The following is a 12,273-nucleotide window of genomic DNA, read 5'->3' as shown; positions in this document are numbered from 1 at the left end:
TGCTTTCCTGTGTCTTAAGCATCCTTAATTTTAAAGTGAAAAACACTTGCAGAAGTTTTCACCTTTGGCAATGCTATTGTGCACTGCTGTTTGTAGACTGATGGAACAAACCACCTCGATTACCGTGGAGATCTAGAGTGAGAAAGACCCTTTCTCACTCTTCATAGAAAACATTGGTTTACAGTATAAAACAAAACTTAAAAGAAATCCAAGCACAGAAATTGAATTCTTAAGAGTTTTTATGCCTGACTGCTTGCTCTCTTGGGCTTTTTGTTTTGTTTTCTTCACAGGCTTTTATTTGGGGGCCCCTATTTCCACCACACTGAGCTGCATTTTGAGCATATACTTCAGAGCTGCTGAAAATGGCTGTGGAGGGCAACATCCCGGATCCTACTCAGGGAAACCTTTAGAGTTTGCAGGGGGTGGAAGGGCCCTTGAGAGGTGCCTTGCCCATGCTTCACCTTGCACAAATGTACTGCAATGCTGATGTAGGTGCTGGGGTGTGTGAAGACACCTTGCTCCCTGTGCTCTGCCTAGGCTGCCTGCCACTAACACAGATCGGGGTCCTGCAGCCCCTGACTTTTATCTGTGCCCCACTCACAGATTTCCTTCTGCAGGGCTTGCTGCTGTTGCATCTCTCTTACACATCCTCGTCTGTGCTAATACCTACCCCAAGTCTGCAGATTATGTGTCACAGAATATATTAACAGGAGACTATAGAAGAGAGGCAACTAAACACAGAGCTTTTCCCACAATTCCTGTGATAAATGACATGGGATAATTTGTGTTTATGGTGTATATAAAATATAAATTAAGAAATGTTCTGTAAAATAAATGGAAAAAGTCAGTCAAGCTTGGGACAAACAGGTTTTTAGGATGGACAATTGCCTCTGCCGGGAATTTGGGATGAACAATGCCCCTGTTGGGAAACCGGGAACTACAAAATTAGCAATAGAAAAGATGGAGGGTCTGAAGACAGATGGGTCTTCTTGTTGCAGAGCAGCTTTGTAACTCTGAGAACTGGTCCCACATTCTGAAGCGGATAAAGTTGTTTGTAGAAAAAAATATGAGACTCACAGCTGGAGGAAACAGAGGTGTCAAAGTCTGTTGTTACTGCTTTTGTTGTGGCTCCAAACAGGCAGCCATACTTGATATGCAGGAAAGAAAAAAAAAGAGATAATTGAGCAAGTTCAGCCCAGGACTAAATGGGTGCAGCAGCCAGGTGGGTCACGTTTTCTTCCAGCTTATCTTTTCCATAATTAAGTCTCTATCTGGAATCCCCACCCTACCCTGAGCTGCTTGTTAGGAGGTTTGTGTTTTGTCATTTGGCATTTTGTCACCTGCCGCGCTGCTGCGACAGAAGAGTGCTTTTGGCAGCAGAGGCTGCGTGGCTCTGGGAGCAGGGGAGGCAAGTCGTAGCAGCTGCACCTCTTACGAGCACTCTGGCTCTGCCAAGCCAAACAAGACAAGGTGACATACTTTCCTTGCTGTTCCTCTGTAGAAAGACTCATGAATTATTTGTTGGTCCAATGAGAGGGGTTTTATTTCTTTTTCCTGCGGGGATAACAGTCATTCAGGTGTAATACTTCAATTAAAGGGCTTTCCTTCTTTGAAGCCACAGCAGTGAGAATCACACCTCTGCTTAGGAAAAGGGCTTTGCTTCCAGCAGAAGTGCAGAGGTGAAGCCATTACAAGTGGGATTTTCACAGGTGGTTCCAGATGCCTGGTTCAGTCTCTCAGGAGGCCTAAGCAAACGCTTTAGCAACTCAGGCAATACAAAGGTATAATGAGTTGCTGTAAAAGGAATGACACTGGCAAGAATTCAGGTCATAAGGGTCTTAACACCTCTGTTGAACAGAACCTGTCAGGATCAGAAAGAAGAAAAACTCCATCACAGCCTGGAATAGATGGGCCTTGATGACTTCCTCACTTGCTGCAGCAATGACTGGGTTTTTTGGTCTCTTATACAACACAAAGTTAACCTTGTCATTCCCTTAATTTTTGCAAATCTCTGAACACATTTGTCTAAATATCCATGACCTAGAGGGGAAAAATTAGCAATAGAAAAGAAGGAGGGTCCGAAGACAGATGGGTCTTCTTGGAACTGTGAACGATCCAGCCATTACGATGATATGGATCTCGCTCCACCATCTGGGGGACACCTCTCCATTCACGATTCCGAGAAACCAAATGCATCTCAATACATGATTCCGAGAAACGGAATTAATATTCATTCTCCCTCAGAAGAACCATTCAACAGACCTGACAGCAGAATTAAACTCCCATGAATATGAAGGAAAAGAGGAAAGACAAAGAAGATGTGGAGAAATACTCTGCTCCCGGCTAAAAAAACTGTATATAAGCAAACCCCAAAAAGACTGAATTTGTGAACAGGGGAGTTATGGTGCACTAGAGGCCGTAGCTAAGGTTCACCCAGTGCTGATCCCGGGACTCGACACTGAACTTTCGATTGTTGGCTGACCCTAAATTTTGTTTGTTGATTCTTGAAAATTAATAAAATCATTTATTAATTTGGAATTGGCTAAACATTTCTAACAATTTCTATTGGAAGCAAGTGCAAATTACCATTTGTATCTTTTTACAAAGCATTTACCACTCTAGGGTGATCAGAAAGTTCAGACCAGGTGCCACACTCAACACAACAAACTAGCTGTGATAAATGATGTGGAATAATTTGCGTTTATAATGTATGTATAATATAAATCAAGTTATGCCCTTTGAAATAAACGGTTAAATCATACAAGGCTGGGGAGGGGGGTAGAGGGATTCGGTAACGACCCTTGCCGGGAACCGGGGAATGACCAAATTGACAAGAGAAAAGGAGAGGGGGGTCTGAGGAAGATGGGTCCTCACCAGAGATGGGATTGCAAACGACCCAACCATTACCACCAAGACGGGCCGTGCTCTGCCACCAGGGGCACACATTTCAATACGTGAGTCCCAGAAGTCATACCTAATATATACCTAATATTCATCTCCTCGCAGAAGGACTATTGCCAAATGGCAAAAATGAATCTCCATGAATATGAAGTAAAGCTGATTCAACTGACCAAGTGGCAAGGATGGACCTCTATGAATATGAAGGAAAACTGAAGGGACAAAGAAAGCATGAAGTAATGCTCTGAGCCGCTAAAAGAACTGTATTAAAACTGGGTTCACGGAACCAAAAGCGTGAACTGGGGGAGGGGGGGGGGGGGGCGATAGAGCCGCAGCTAAGGTTCACCCAGTGCCGATCCCGGGACTTGACACTGATTCTTTGATTGTTGGCTTACCCGAAATTCTGTACAATTATTTTTCTAAAATTAATAAAATCATTTATTAATTTGGAATTGGCTCAGCATTTATTACACTAGCTGTCACCAACAGAGCTGCTGGGTTTTCCTAACGAGAATGGAAAGCTCAAAAGCTTCCATTTGAGCAAAACCACTTCCCTCACCTTGAAGAGAGCTGCTTTGCATCCAAGTGCTACGAGAAAAATGCGGAACATAAAGGTGTACAACCACAGCACATCGTCAGTGTTGGCAGGTAGCCAACATTAGGTCTGGGATCCATGATCGTTATCAAATTCAGGCACACCTATCTCAGAAAAAATTGATCCAGGTCAGGCCTTGGCACACAACTGCATTTTTATGGCGACTGCAAATATACTTAATAGGAATTTCTATTGCCTTTGTATTTTCACTCTGAGGACAGGCAACTTCTAATCCAATGCAAAGCCTGCAGGTACCTTGTTAACCCATCACTGTTTTTCTCAAACAAATGCAAGCAAACAGAGTGAGCTGATACTAGACTGTGCTTTGCAATATGTGGCCCTGGTGGTCTCAGCAGGTGGCAGGAGCTGTAAAGCTGGATTTACTGTCTCCTTGGCCTGCTGCCATAAACAACCTCACACTCTGCCATGACTTCCTGGGCTTCCCCACAGCCTCTGCTTCAGATTTTAATTGGGAGACATTCATGGTTTGAATATGGCTGACACAGGACAGAAAGATTTCACACCTTTTTGCTAGATACTTCTCTGATAACCTTGACCTCACCTGGCCAACCCCATTCACGAGTTAAAATCTGCTGTTTTGATGGGACATGTGCCAGGAGCTTGTCACAGCAATCAATGCTTGTGCCCTGAAACACCCCTGCCAGATTCCTGAATCGTAGGCCTGACTTAACTGAGTATTTTTCACCCTCTCATTGATTAGTTATCATGAGGAGGGAATAGCACTATTGATGAACTTCTCTGTTCTCAGCATATGCAGTCCCCATAGAAAACCTAATATTTTCAGGCTTAATATTTTATTTTCTGCTTTAATTGTCTCTCTGAAGCAATGCTACTTCCTAATTAAGTACATCAAAACCACAAAACAGCAATACAAAATTTTTTCTATTTTATTTCCTTATAAAGGATTATGGCTGCAAGAATGACTGTCACTAAGCAGTTATAGCACTATTAGTAATACACGCTTAGAGTATAATAATACTCAAACCCTGTTGTTCAAGACCCTGTAAACCCACAGAAATTCATCAGCTGGTATTCCAGAGCACTCCCAGAAATTGCCATTCACATTCTTCATGCTTTTCTTCAATTTGTGGCATCACATTTAATTTTTGATTGACAAGCCCAGTACTGACATACTTTACTACAATTTGTGGTCCATATGCAATTCGGTTATTTGAAAAGCAACTAACTCCATAATCACAGAATAGTATAATTTGCATCAGTATATCCATCCAAGCATATATTAGGACATACAGTTTATAGACTGCAATATCTTTAATTGAGAAAAAAAAGTCCTTGATGCTTCTAATGACTTGGCACATATCCCACCTAATACAATAGCCAAAGACAGATAGGATGGAGCCATCCTATTTTCACATTACTGTTTGTGTTGCAAATGCATTCTGGTGAAGGAGAAAGATTTTGGTTGCATATGAGTTTTGCAGGAACTCATCAAAACCTTCAATTATATTTTGTGTCCTGCCTACAAAACACTATTTAGAAAAATTAGGGGAAACATCTCACAGTCTGGAGGTGGGGGGCAAGGGTGAGAGGGGCTATTGCTCATTTCAGCTGTGGGTGTGGGGGGAGAGAGCCTGCCATTCCCTTCTTTATCTGAAGGCTGCAGCGTGGAGGGCATGGAGACACCACCCCAGCTCAGAGTATCCCTGGCAGCAGAGCACCAAACAAGCTTCCCCAGTACCTTGCAATTTCTGGCTGTACTCTGTCCTGTCAGACTGACTCCTCCTCAAGTTGCCGTGGTCCCCAGCAGTGGTGGTGCTCTCCACCACTGGCTCCTTCCTCCTCTGCCCCATTGTCCTGGGGTGACAGGATATTTTCATGCTTTGTATCCCAAATCGTGTGTTTCTGTTCCCATGTTCTCTGTTTTGTCTATAGCTGAGCCCCTCCCCCGGCTGCTTGCTTTTGGCTTGCTTGCTGCTAGCTAGGCTCGCTTTGCTGGCTTTGCTCTCTTGCTTTCTGCTTTTTGCTTGCTTTTTGCCATTTTTCTGCTTTTGTTTTTCCCCTTCTTTCCTTCCTCCCCTTCCCTGAAGACATCGGACCTGCTTCGGGCCCTGATTTGGGAACGTCAAGGGACCCCCCCCCCGGAGTCTGCACCTGAAAGAAGCTTTGGCACCCTCCCCAGCAGAGAATGCTCACCCTCTCTTGGACTGGTGAAAACACTTGTCATCTCGGACTGTTTTTCTTGTGTTGGGGAGTGGGGTGTTTTTGTTGTTGTTTCTTAATAAACAAGTTTTTTCCACTTTTCCTCTGAGGAAATTCCTCCCGAACCCGGTGGTGGGGGAGGGAGTTGTGGGGATTTTTCCCCTAATTTGTCCTAAACTAGGACACCCATGAAGAGCTTGTTCCTTAGCAGGGTCAAATTCCTCTTCCTTCCCCCGGTGCCTTCCTTCCCCGGACAGTCCATGCTCGCCATGGACAGCCTTGCATGGTGATGGTGGTGGCAGTGGGGCAATAGCTTTATTTTCAGGGAGGTGACCTCCCTGCCCAGGTGAAGGCTACTTGCTTTGGGCTTGGGTTTGCAGCAAGGCTCGCCAGGCTCCGCAGAGTCCCGGGCTCAGACCTGCCACCTGTGCAGGAGCAACCCCACCCCTGGGAAGCTGCCGCCCCGGGCAGCGTTTGCATTCACTTGCCCTGTGTGTAAGCGCACCTGGCGGGACCGCTTTCAGAGCCAGCCCCAAACCGCAGCCATTCCCGGGCCCTCTCCCCACTGCAGGGCATGCTGCTCACCCTGCGGCAGGGCCAGCGGTGCTGACATTGGAGCAGGAACTGCCTGCTCCCAGCTGTCTGGCAGAGAGATGCCCGAGTGCGGCCCGGCACAGCCATGCTTCCACTGGAGCCCTTCCCTCTCTGCACTGCTGGGCAGCGGAAAGCAGAGGGCAAAGCAAATGGGAAGGGGAGGCAAGCCACCCACTTGAGCCGCACTCCGGCAGCCTGGTCAGGACCCCAGCTCCTTGTATATCAAGTTGCATCTGCCAGTCTCCAGACTCCATTGAGAGGTGTAGCTTTTGGGCTGGAAACTCTGGATCTACAGGTTTGAAAGGTGACTGTTATAAATGCATATTATATGATTGGCTTTTAGCAGATATTAAAATGAATATCCCATGTGTTATGTTGAGAAGTTATGCTGTATTCATATAATTTCTTTTAGTAATATGGTAAATGTAGTTTTTAGGTTATAGCATAATAGTAAAATAGAAATTATGTTATGTAAAGATGCTTTTGTAATTAGCTCAAGAAATAGAGAAGATAACCAAAGAATTTTTTTCACAGTATCCTACCTGGATAAGAGATAGCAGCAACAACTCTAAAAAGGCTCCGAGGAAAGATTTATGGCATAGCCCAGGTGACAGTATGGATCCATGAGAAGGCCAGATTTATAGATAGAAGGGGGATGGGGGGGAGCTGAGATTAAACAGAAACACCTAAAATTTGAAAGGAATGTTTGAATCATGTATGTAATATATGAATATTCAACACACTAGTGTTTTTAAGGGACGAGTCTTTTGTTAAGCGGTGTACCGCATGGTGAATTCCATGTCAAGGTACCCAGGTGCCTGTAAAAAAATACTCTTGTTCTTATTGTCTCTTGATTGTCTATTTGTATTTTTTATTAAACTTTAAAATTTTACCAAGTGAACCTCGTTTTTCACAGTGACCAATCCCCCATGACAATGAAGAAAAGGGCTGAGAAGGACATTAAAGCCCCTTTGGGAGGTAGAAAGCAGCATGGAGCTGATTCTTGTCTCAAACCAGGCTCTGTCCCACTTTACACTACATACAAAGTAGCCAAAGCCAAGGCAAAAGCCGGCCAAGGACCTGTGAAGGATACCACAGCCAACCACCATGCTGTGATAGCCAGGGGAGTGGACACCAAAACACCTGCTCATAATACCTCTGGATTAGCCCCTGGAAGAGATCTTATTATCCTGTCTGCTAGCAATGGCCTCTGGCATACATGTACTGTCTAGTGATCCTCTGTAGCACTGGTCTAATCAAGCTCATGTGTCCTGGTTTGAGGGGAAGTGAGTTTTTTCAGGAGGCTGTGGTCAAACCAATCAGTAGTCAGGTTTGAATGTTGGCACTTTTAGTGGCCACTGAGGGGTTGGACACACCTCCGGGGACACAAGGGGTTAAAAGCGAGGCTTCCCAGAGGGACTTCCTCTTTTCTGGCTCCGCTTTCAGGAGAGGAGCACCTTTTCCCTCCTCCCCTACCCAGGCTGGGTGGGGGAGGGGGGCCAAGTGGCCGGGCTGAGGTAGGCCCGGGGCCCCGGGGGGGGGAAAGAGCAAGAACGGGACTGGAGCTGGGCCAGCCCCATCCAGGATGGAGGGGTGGAGAACTTTGGAGGTGCCTTCTGTCCCCCCGTCTCTGTCCCCCCCCCCCCTTCCCCCCCTCCTCCAAGGAGAGAGACTGCTGCTTCAGCGTTTGGAACACTGGCAGCAGGCAGCAGCAAAGAAAGAGCAGGGGGAGGGGAGAGGAGAAGTTCCCGGCTGTGTAAAGAGGTGCTGAGTCCGGGACCCTCCCGGGAGCCAGGAACTGTTAACCCTTTCTTGGCAGAAGGAAACTTTTTCCCAGACATTGATTCTCATGGCTAGTGGTTTCAGAAGAGAAAGAAAAACAGCCTGGGACCGAGATGATAAAGTACAATTGAAAAGAACCCTAGATGGGCAAAGATTGAAGAGGAGTGGCTTCTGAGCTGGACTTTTCTTGCATAATGTTAGCCATAGACTGAACTCAAGCCTCTTTTGAACATAAACTGCATTTGGGTGGATGCAGCTGCCTCTGCTTTTACTACAGTGACTAGCACTTTAAGAGTGGAGCGAACAGAGAAGAGAGGGGGAGGGTGTGGTGGCGCCCTCTGCCCTCAGGGAAGACCTGCTCTTGGAACCCTCGGCCCCAGGGGAAAGATGGGGAGAGCTCGGCATGCAAGCATCCTTAAAAGAGCCCTATATGCAGCTTTGGCCCATGGACAGTGGTGAGAGCACTGGACATGGAAAGGAGGATGTCACCCTGGCAGACTTCTCTGGGCAGTGCCATGGGTGACATGGAAACACATAAAGGGTGGACCTGTGTTTTCTGAGGAGCAGTCTGTGGTGCGAGACTCCTCTCTCCCTTGCTGAATTGAAGATTAGGCTTTTTTTGAGTGGTGATTGTTTGATTTAAAACCCAAGGTTTTGGTCTATGGAGGGTAACATGTAAGGGGTGGAAATTGGGGGAAGAGAAGAAATGTTCTGGGAAGGTTTAATTTCTGTTTTTGTGTGTGTTTAGAGTTTTCCTTTCTATTTCTGTTCTTATGTAATGTAATAAAGTTTTGTTCTCTGTTTTCAAGTTTTAGGCCTGCTCTGCTCTGTTCTTGACCACATCTCACAGTAGCTCATTAGGAAAAACATACACTCATGGGTGCATTAACATCTGGCCAGTGTTAACCCATGACATCATGTCAAAACAGCAGGAGTTGCTGGCATCTAAGCTTGGACTGGACTTATCCTGGGAAGAGCCCCAAAAGCCATCAGTAGCAATCACTGCCACTGCTATGATACCCTACCCTTTGCGCCTCGCTGCTGTAGGAAATACCTGGTGGGAGCCCCGTGGTGCAGCCTAATCGGTGTCAGTCTCATGCACAACTAGTGTCCCTCTGACAGACGCTTGCAGAGCGTTTGGCTTTAGTACTGCCACGCTGTGTCCCTGAAGGACTGTCTAGTAAAAAACAAGCTGGGATGAGACGTAGTAGTGTAACCTCATTTCCAAGTTTTGTTTTTCTTTACAAAACTGGTCCTGTAATGCAATCTCCTCATCAAAGCTCTTCATTTCTACCCAGTAGTGAAAAGAAGTTATGAAACTGTTAAGCAATAAACTATGTCAAATTGCAGCACCATGCCAGTGTCCAGCCCAAACACAATCTGGCAGAGGAATAAAGTGAGGGGAATACTGGGAAGATTTTGTGCTCACACAGAGTAGTCACATATTACATAGGCAATTCATGTGTTACATCCTGCCTCCTCTTTGATATTTCCCAAGAAACTCTATTCTGCAAGTCAGACCACAAAAGTTCCTTGAAAGGCAGAGCAGTGGTGACAGCAGGGAGAGGCATAGGCAGGGACAGACGGGTGACACACTTGTGACAAGCATCAAAGCTCCAGCAACAAGTAGTACACAGACTAAAGTGGGAGTTGAGGGGAATCAATCAAACCATTTCCTTACACTGGGGACTTTGGGAGGAGCTCTTTTTTTGAAGCAATAGCTTGGTATTCATCTAGGGTGGTATAACTGGTTTAAACAGTCACCACCCTGACCCTTTCCCCAGATGAATTTGTTCCCATTATTACTGCAGGGTGTAAACACACGCATTTGAGATGAGATGGAGGAACTGATCTGGCAGAAAACTCCTTCCCTTGCCCCTTTTCCCTGGGCTATTTTCCATCTGGATCTGTGCTCCTGATTTGTTCCTCAACCAGCTATGGAAGCAGTTGTGGCAGCATGAAGCAGGGGATGATGCAGGGCACATATGAACAGGTGTGGGTAGGGCTGATGGTTGCTTAAGCCAGAATTACCCAGAGAAGGTATCTCTCCCCACCAGGATTTTAGTGTCATGCTTCTCAGAAAACAGAGGTGCCATCATTTTATATGAGATTTCATTATATTTATTTAAATTAAAATGATTTGGAGGAGAACCGGGGAACATATTTTGGCTGGGTGAAGGTAGAAGAACAAACTTAATAGAATTCTTGGCATTGTGAGTTCTGACACGTGAAGAGTTATAGCCAAGATAGGATATAGTAAAGTTTGCTCAGGTGTTTATTACAACAGCAGTCTACCCACATGCAAAAGTTGTCTTCCTCTTAAACTCAGTCACAGGGGGTGAAAAGATATGTGTTCATTCAGCAAGAAAATTGTTATGGGGAAAGCCAGCTGTAGTTGCTGCTGCTGTTGTACTTGGAATGGTTTACCTGGCTTTAGCCTGCAGCATTATTTTGGAGGCAGCCAGGACCCCAAAGCAGGCCTACACCACAGTTCAGAATGTAGATGAGAACTTACTGCAACCTTAAAATATCTCCTCTGTGCCACCCAACATAGGAAAGGCTGAAAATACCATATCTTCTGTGATACTTGAAATGAGTGGGACATGTTCAGGACTGGTAGCTTCCCTATCCCCTTTGGAGGGAGGGAGATTTGAGGCACAACCAGGTTTATCCATCATCACATTAAGTCCCATCATGGATTTACACCAGTGGGCTATGCCTGTGCAACCAGCAGGGGGATTACATAAAAACAATCAGATGTGCATTTGAGCAAGACCCCTATGAACTCTTATTACTGTTTGCTGATCTTTACCAACTATAACAAAACGCAGGGTCAGAGCTGTGTGTGAAGTACTCACTGCCACTCACAATAGTAGGAGGAACCCTCTCTCAATTTCAAATTATTTCTGCTCTCTTCTGGCCCCATTAGCAACTGATGGGAAAGCAGTACCAGTCACTAATCCCTAAGATAAGAAGAATATTTGGTATCTACGTGGAGAAAATGCTCTTTTTACAATGAATGTGGAAATCTCTTTTACTACTCTGTTATGCTCAGTTCTGCAGAGCAAACTGGAATCCAGTTGATGCGAACACTCACAGGAGTTATTTGCACAGAAGCCACCCTTCTTAAGAAACAGAACAGGTGCTGGTGTCAACATAGAAAATATTGGCATTGTGTTCCCTAGCAACTGTATTGGCCATATACAAGAGCTGATTGTTGTATGGTCAGTGCCAACCTTTATCTCAGTCCTGAGCTATAAATGAACCAGAAGCGCCATAAAGACTGATGGCCATTAAGTAAGCAAACAGTTACTTGTTTTCTTGTCATAACTCACAGCTGTTACAGAAGATGTCTTTATAACTTAGCATCCCAGAAGTTCTACAAAAAATACTGGTATGGGTTGACTACCATGCCTGGTCCCTTTGAGTGGATGCACAGACCACTGCTGGAGTCCTGTAGCAACGGCATTTCCAAGTTTGCTCACTGCAATGGTCAGCACAGACACCAAGGAAAGCCTCAGTCCACAGCTGCAGAGTGACTTTGCCAGTTTCACCTATGTAAAGAGATCACACTTGACAGGCAATGGAGAAGCAGAAAGGTACCATGGTACTGCTGCAGAAATCTGTCTTAGCTTCCCCACAGGTGGAGCATGACAGCAGAGTGCAGCTGTCTCTGTAGCTCCCCATCTCCATTCAGAGAAGCCTCAGTGCATATGAAAGCAAGCCTGTACCTTGTCACTCAGCCTGTATGCAGGAGTCATAGCAAAGATGTCTTCTGAGGGACAAAATGTAGAGGCTTTGATAAGAACAATCCTGTGTAAGGCCCATTGAGGACTTTGAGCACAGGAAAGTTGCTGGTACGTACACTCTACCTGTTTGCAACAGTACTGGTAAGATAAGAACTGTGTGACAGGTGAGGAAAAAAACAATAAAAAGATAAGGCTTAGGGACAGGTAAAATGGGAGTCTACATGCTGATTTTTCACAATGAATGAATCAAAATTACTTTGAAATATACATAGGAAAAAAACTTCAAACACCTTTCCATAGTACAAAAAGAGAAAAAAGCCTGTCTTGTAGGTGAAAAGTTATTTAGTGTGGCAGTCTCACCTTCACTCCTGTTGATCTTGCCAGACTGGTGATTCCTGTAGAGAAACAGGTCTTTAGAAGTAAGTGCATTTCTTTAAGCCCTGTCTACAGTGTTTTTGTCTAAATATTTGTAGG

At 45.3% G+C, this 12,273-nt stretch overlaps 1 protein-coding gene across 1 annotated transcript in view; it reads right to left on the bottom strand.

The window, feature by feature from the left end:
• The window catches only part of LOC134565162 (rho guanine nucleotide exchange factor 38-like), a 136,233-nt gene extending 130,297 nt beyond the window's left edge, over positions 1-5,936 (bottom strand). Inside the window, 2 exon segments of the mRNA XM_063424621.1 lie at positions 5,214-5,316; positions 5,853-5,936. Of these exon segments, the coding sequence (XP_063280691.1) occupies positions 5,214-5,316; positions 5,853-5,936 (187 nt within the window).
• Positions 5,937-12,273: the final 6,337 nt, after the last annotated feature.

This window comes from Prinia subflava (assembly GCF_021018805.1).
Source record: "Prinia subflava isolate CZ2003 ecotype Zambia chromosome W unlocalized genomic scaffold, Cam_Psub_1.2 scaffold_37_NEW, whole genome shotgun sequence".
Taxonomy (NCBI): domain Eukaryota; kingdom Metazoa; phylum Chordata; class Aves; order Passeriformes; family Cisticolidae; genus Prinia; species Prinia subflava.
This window is presented reverse-complemented; position numbering and strand designations above follow the sequence as displayed.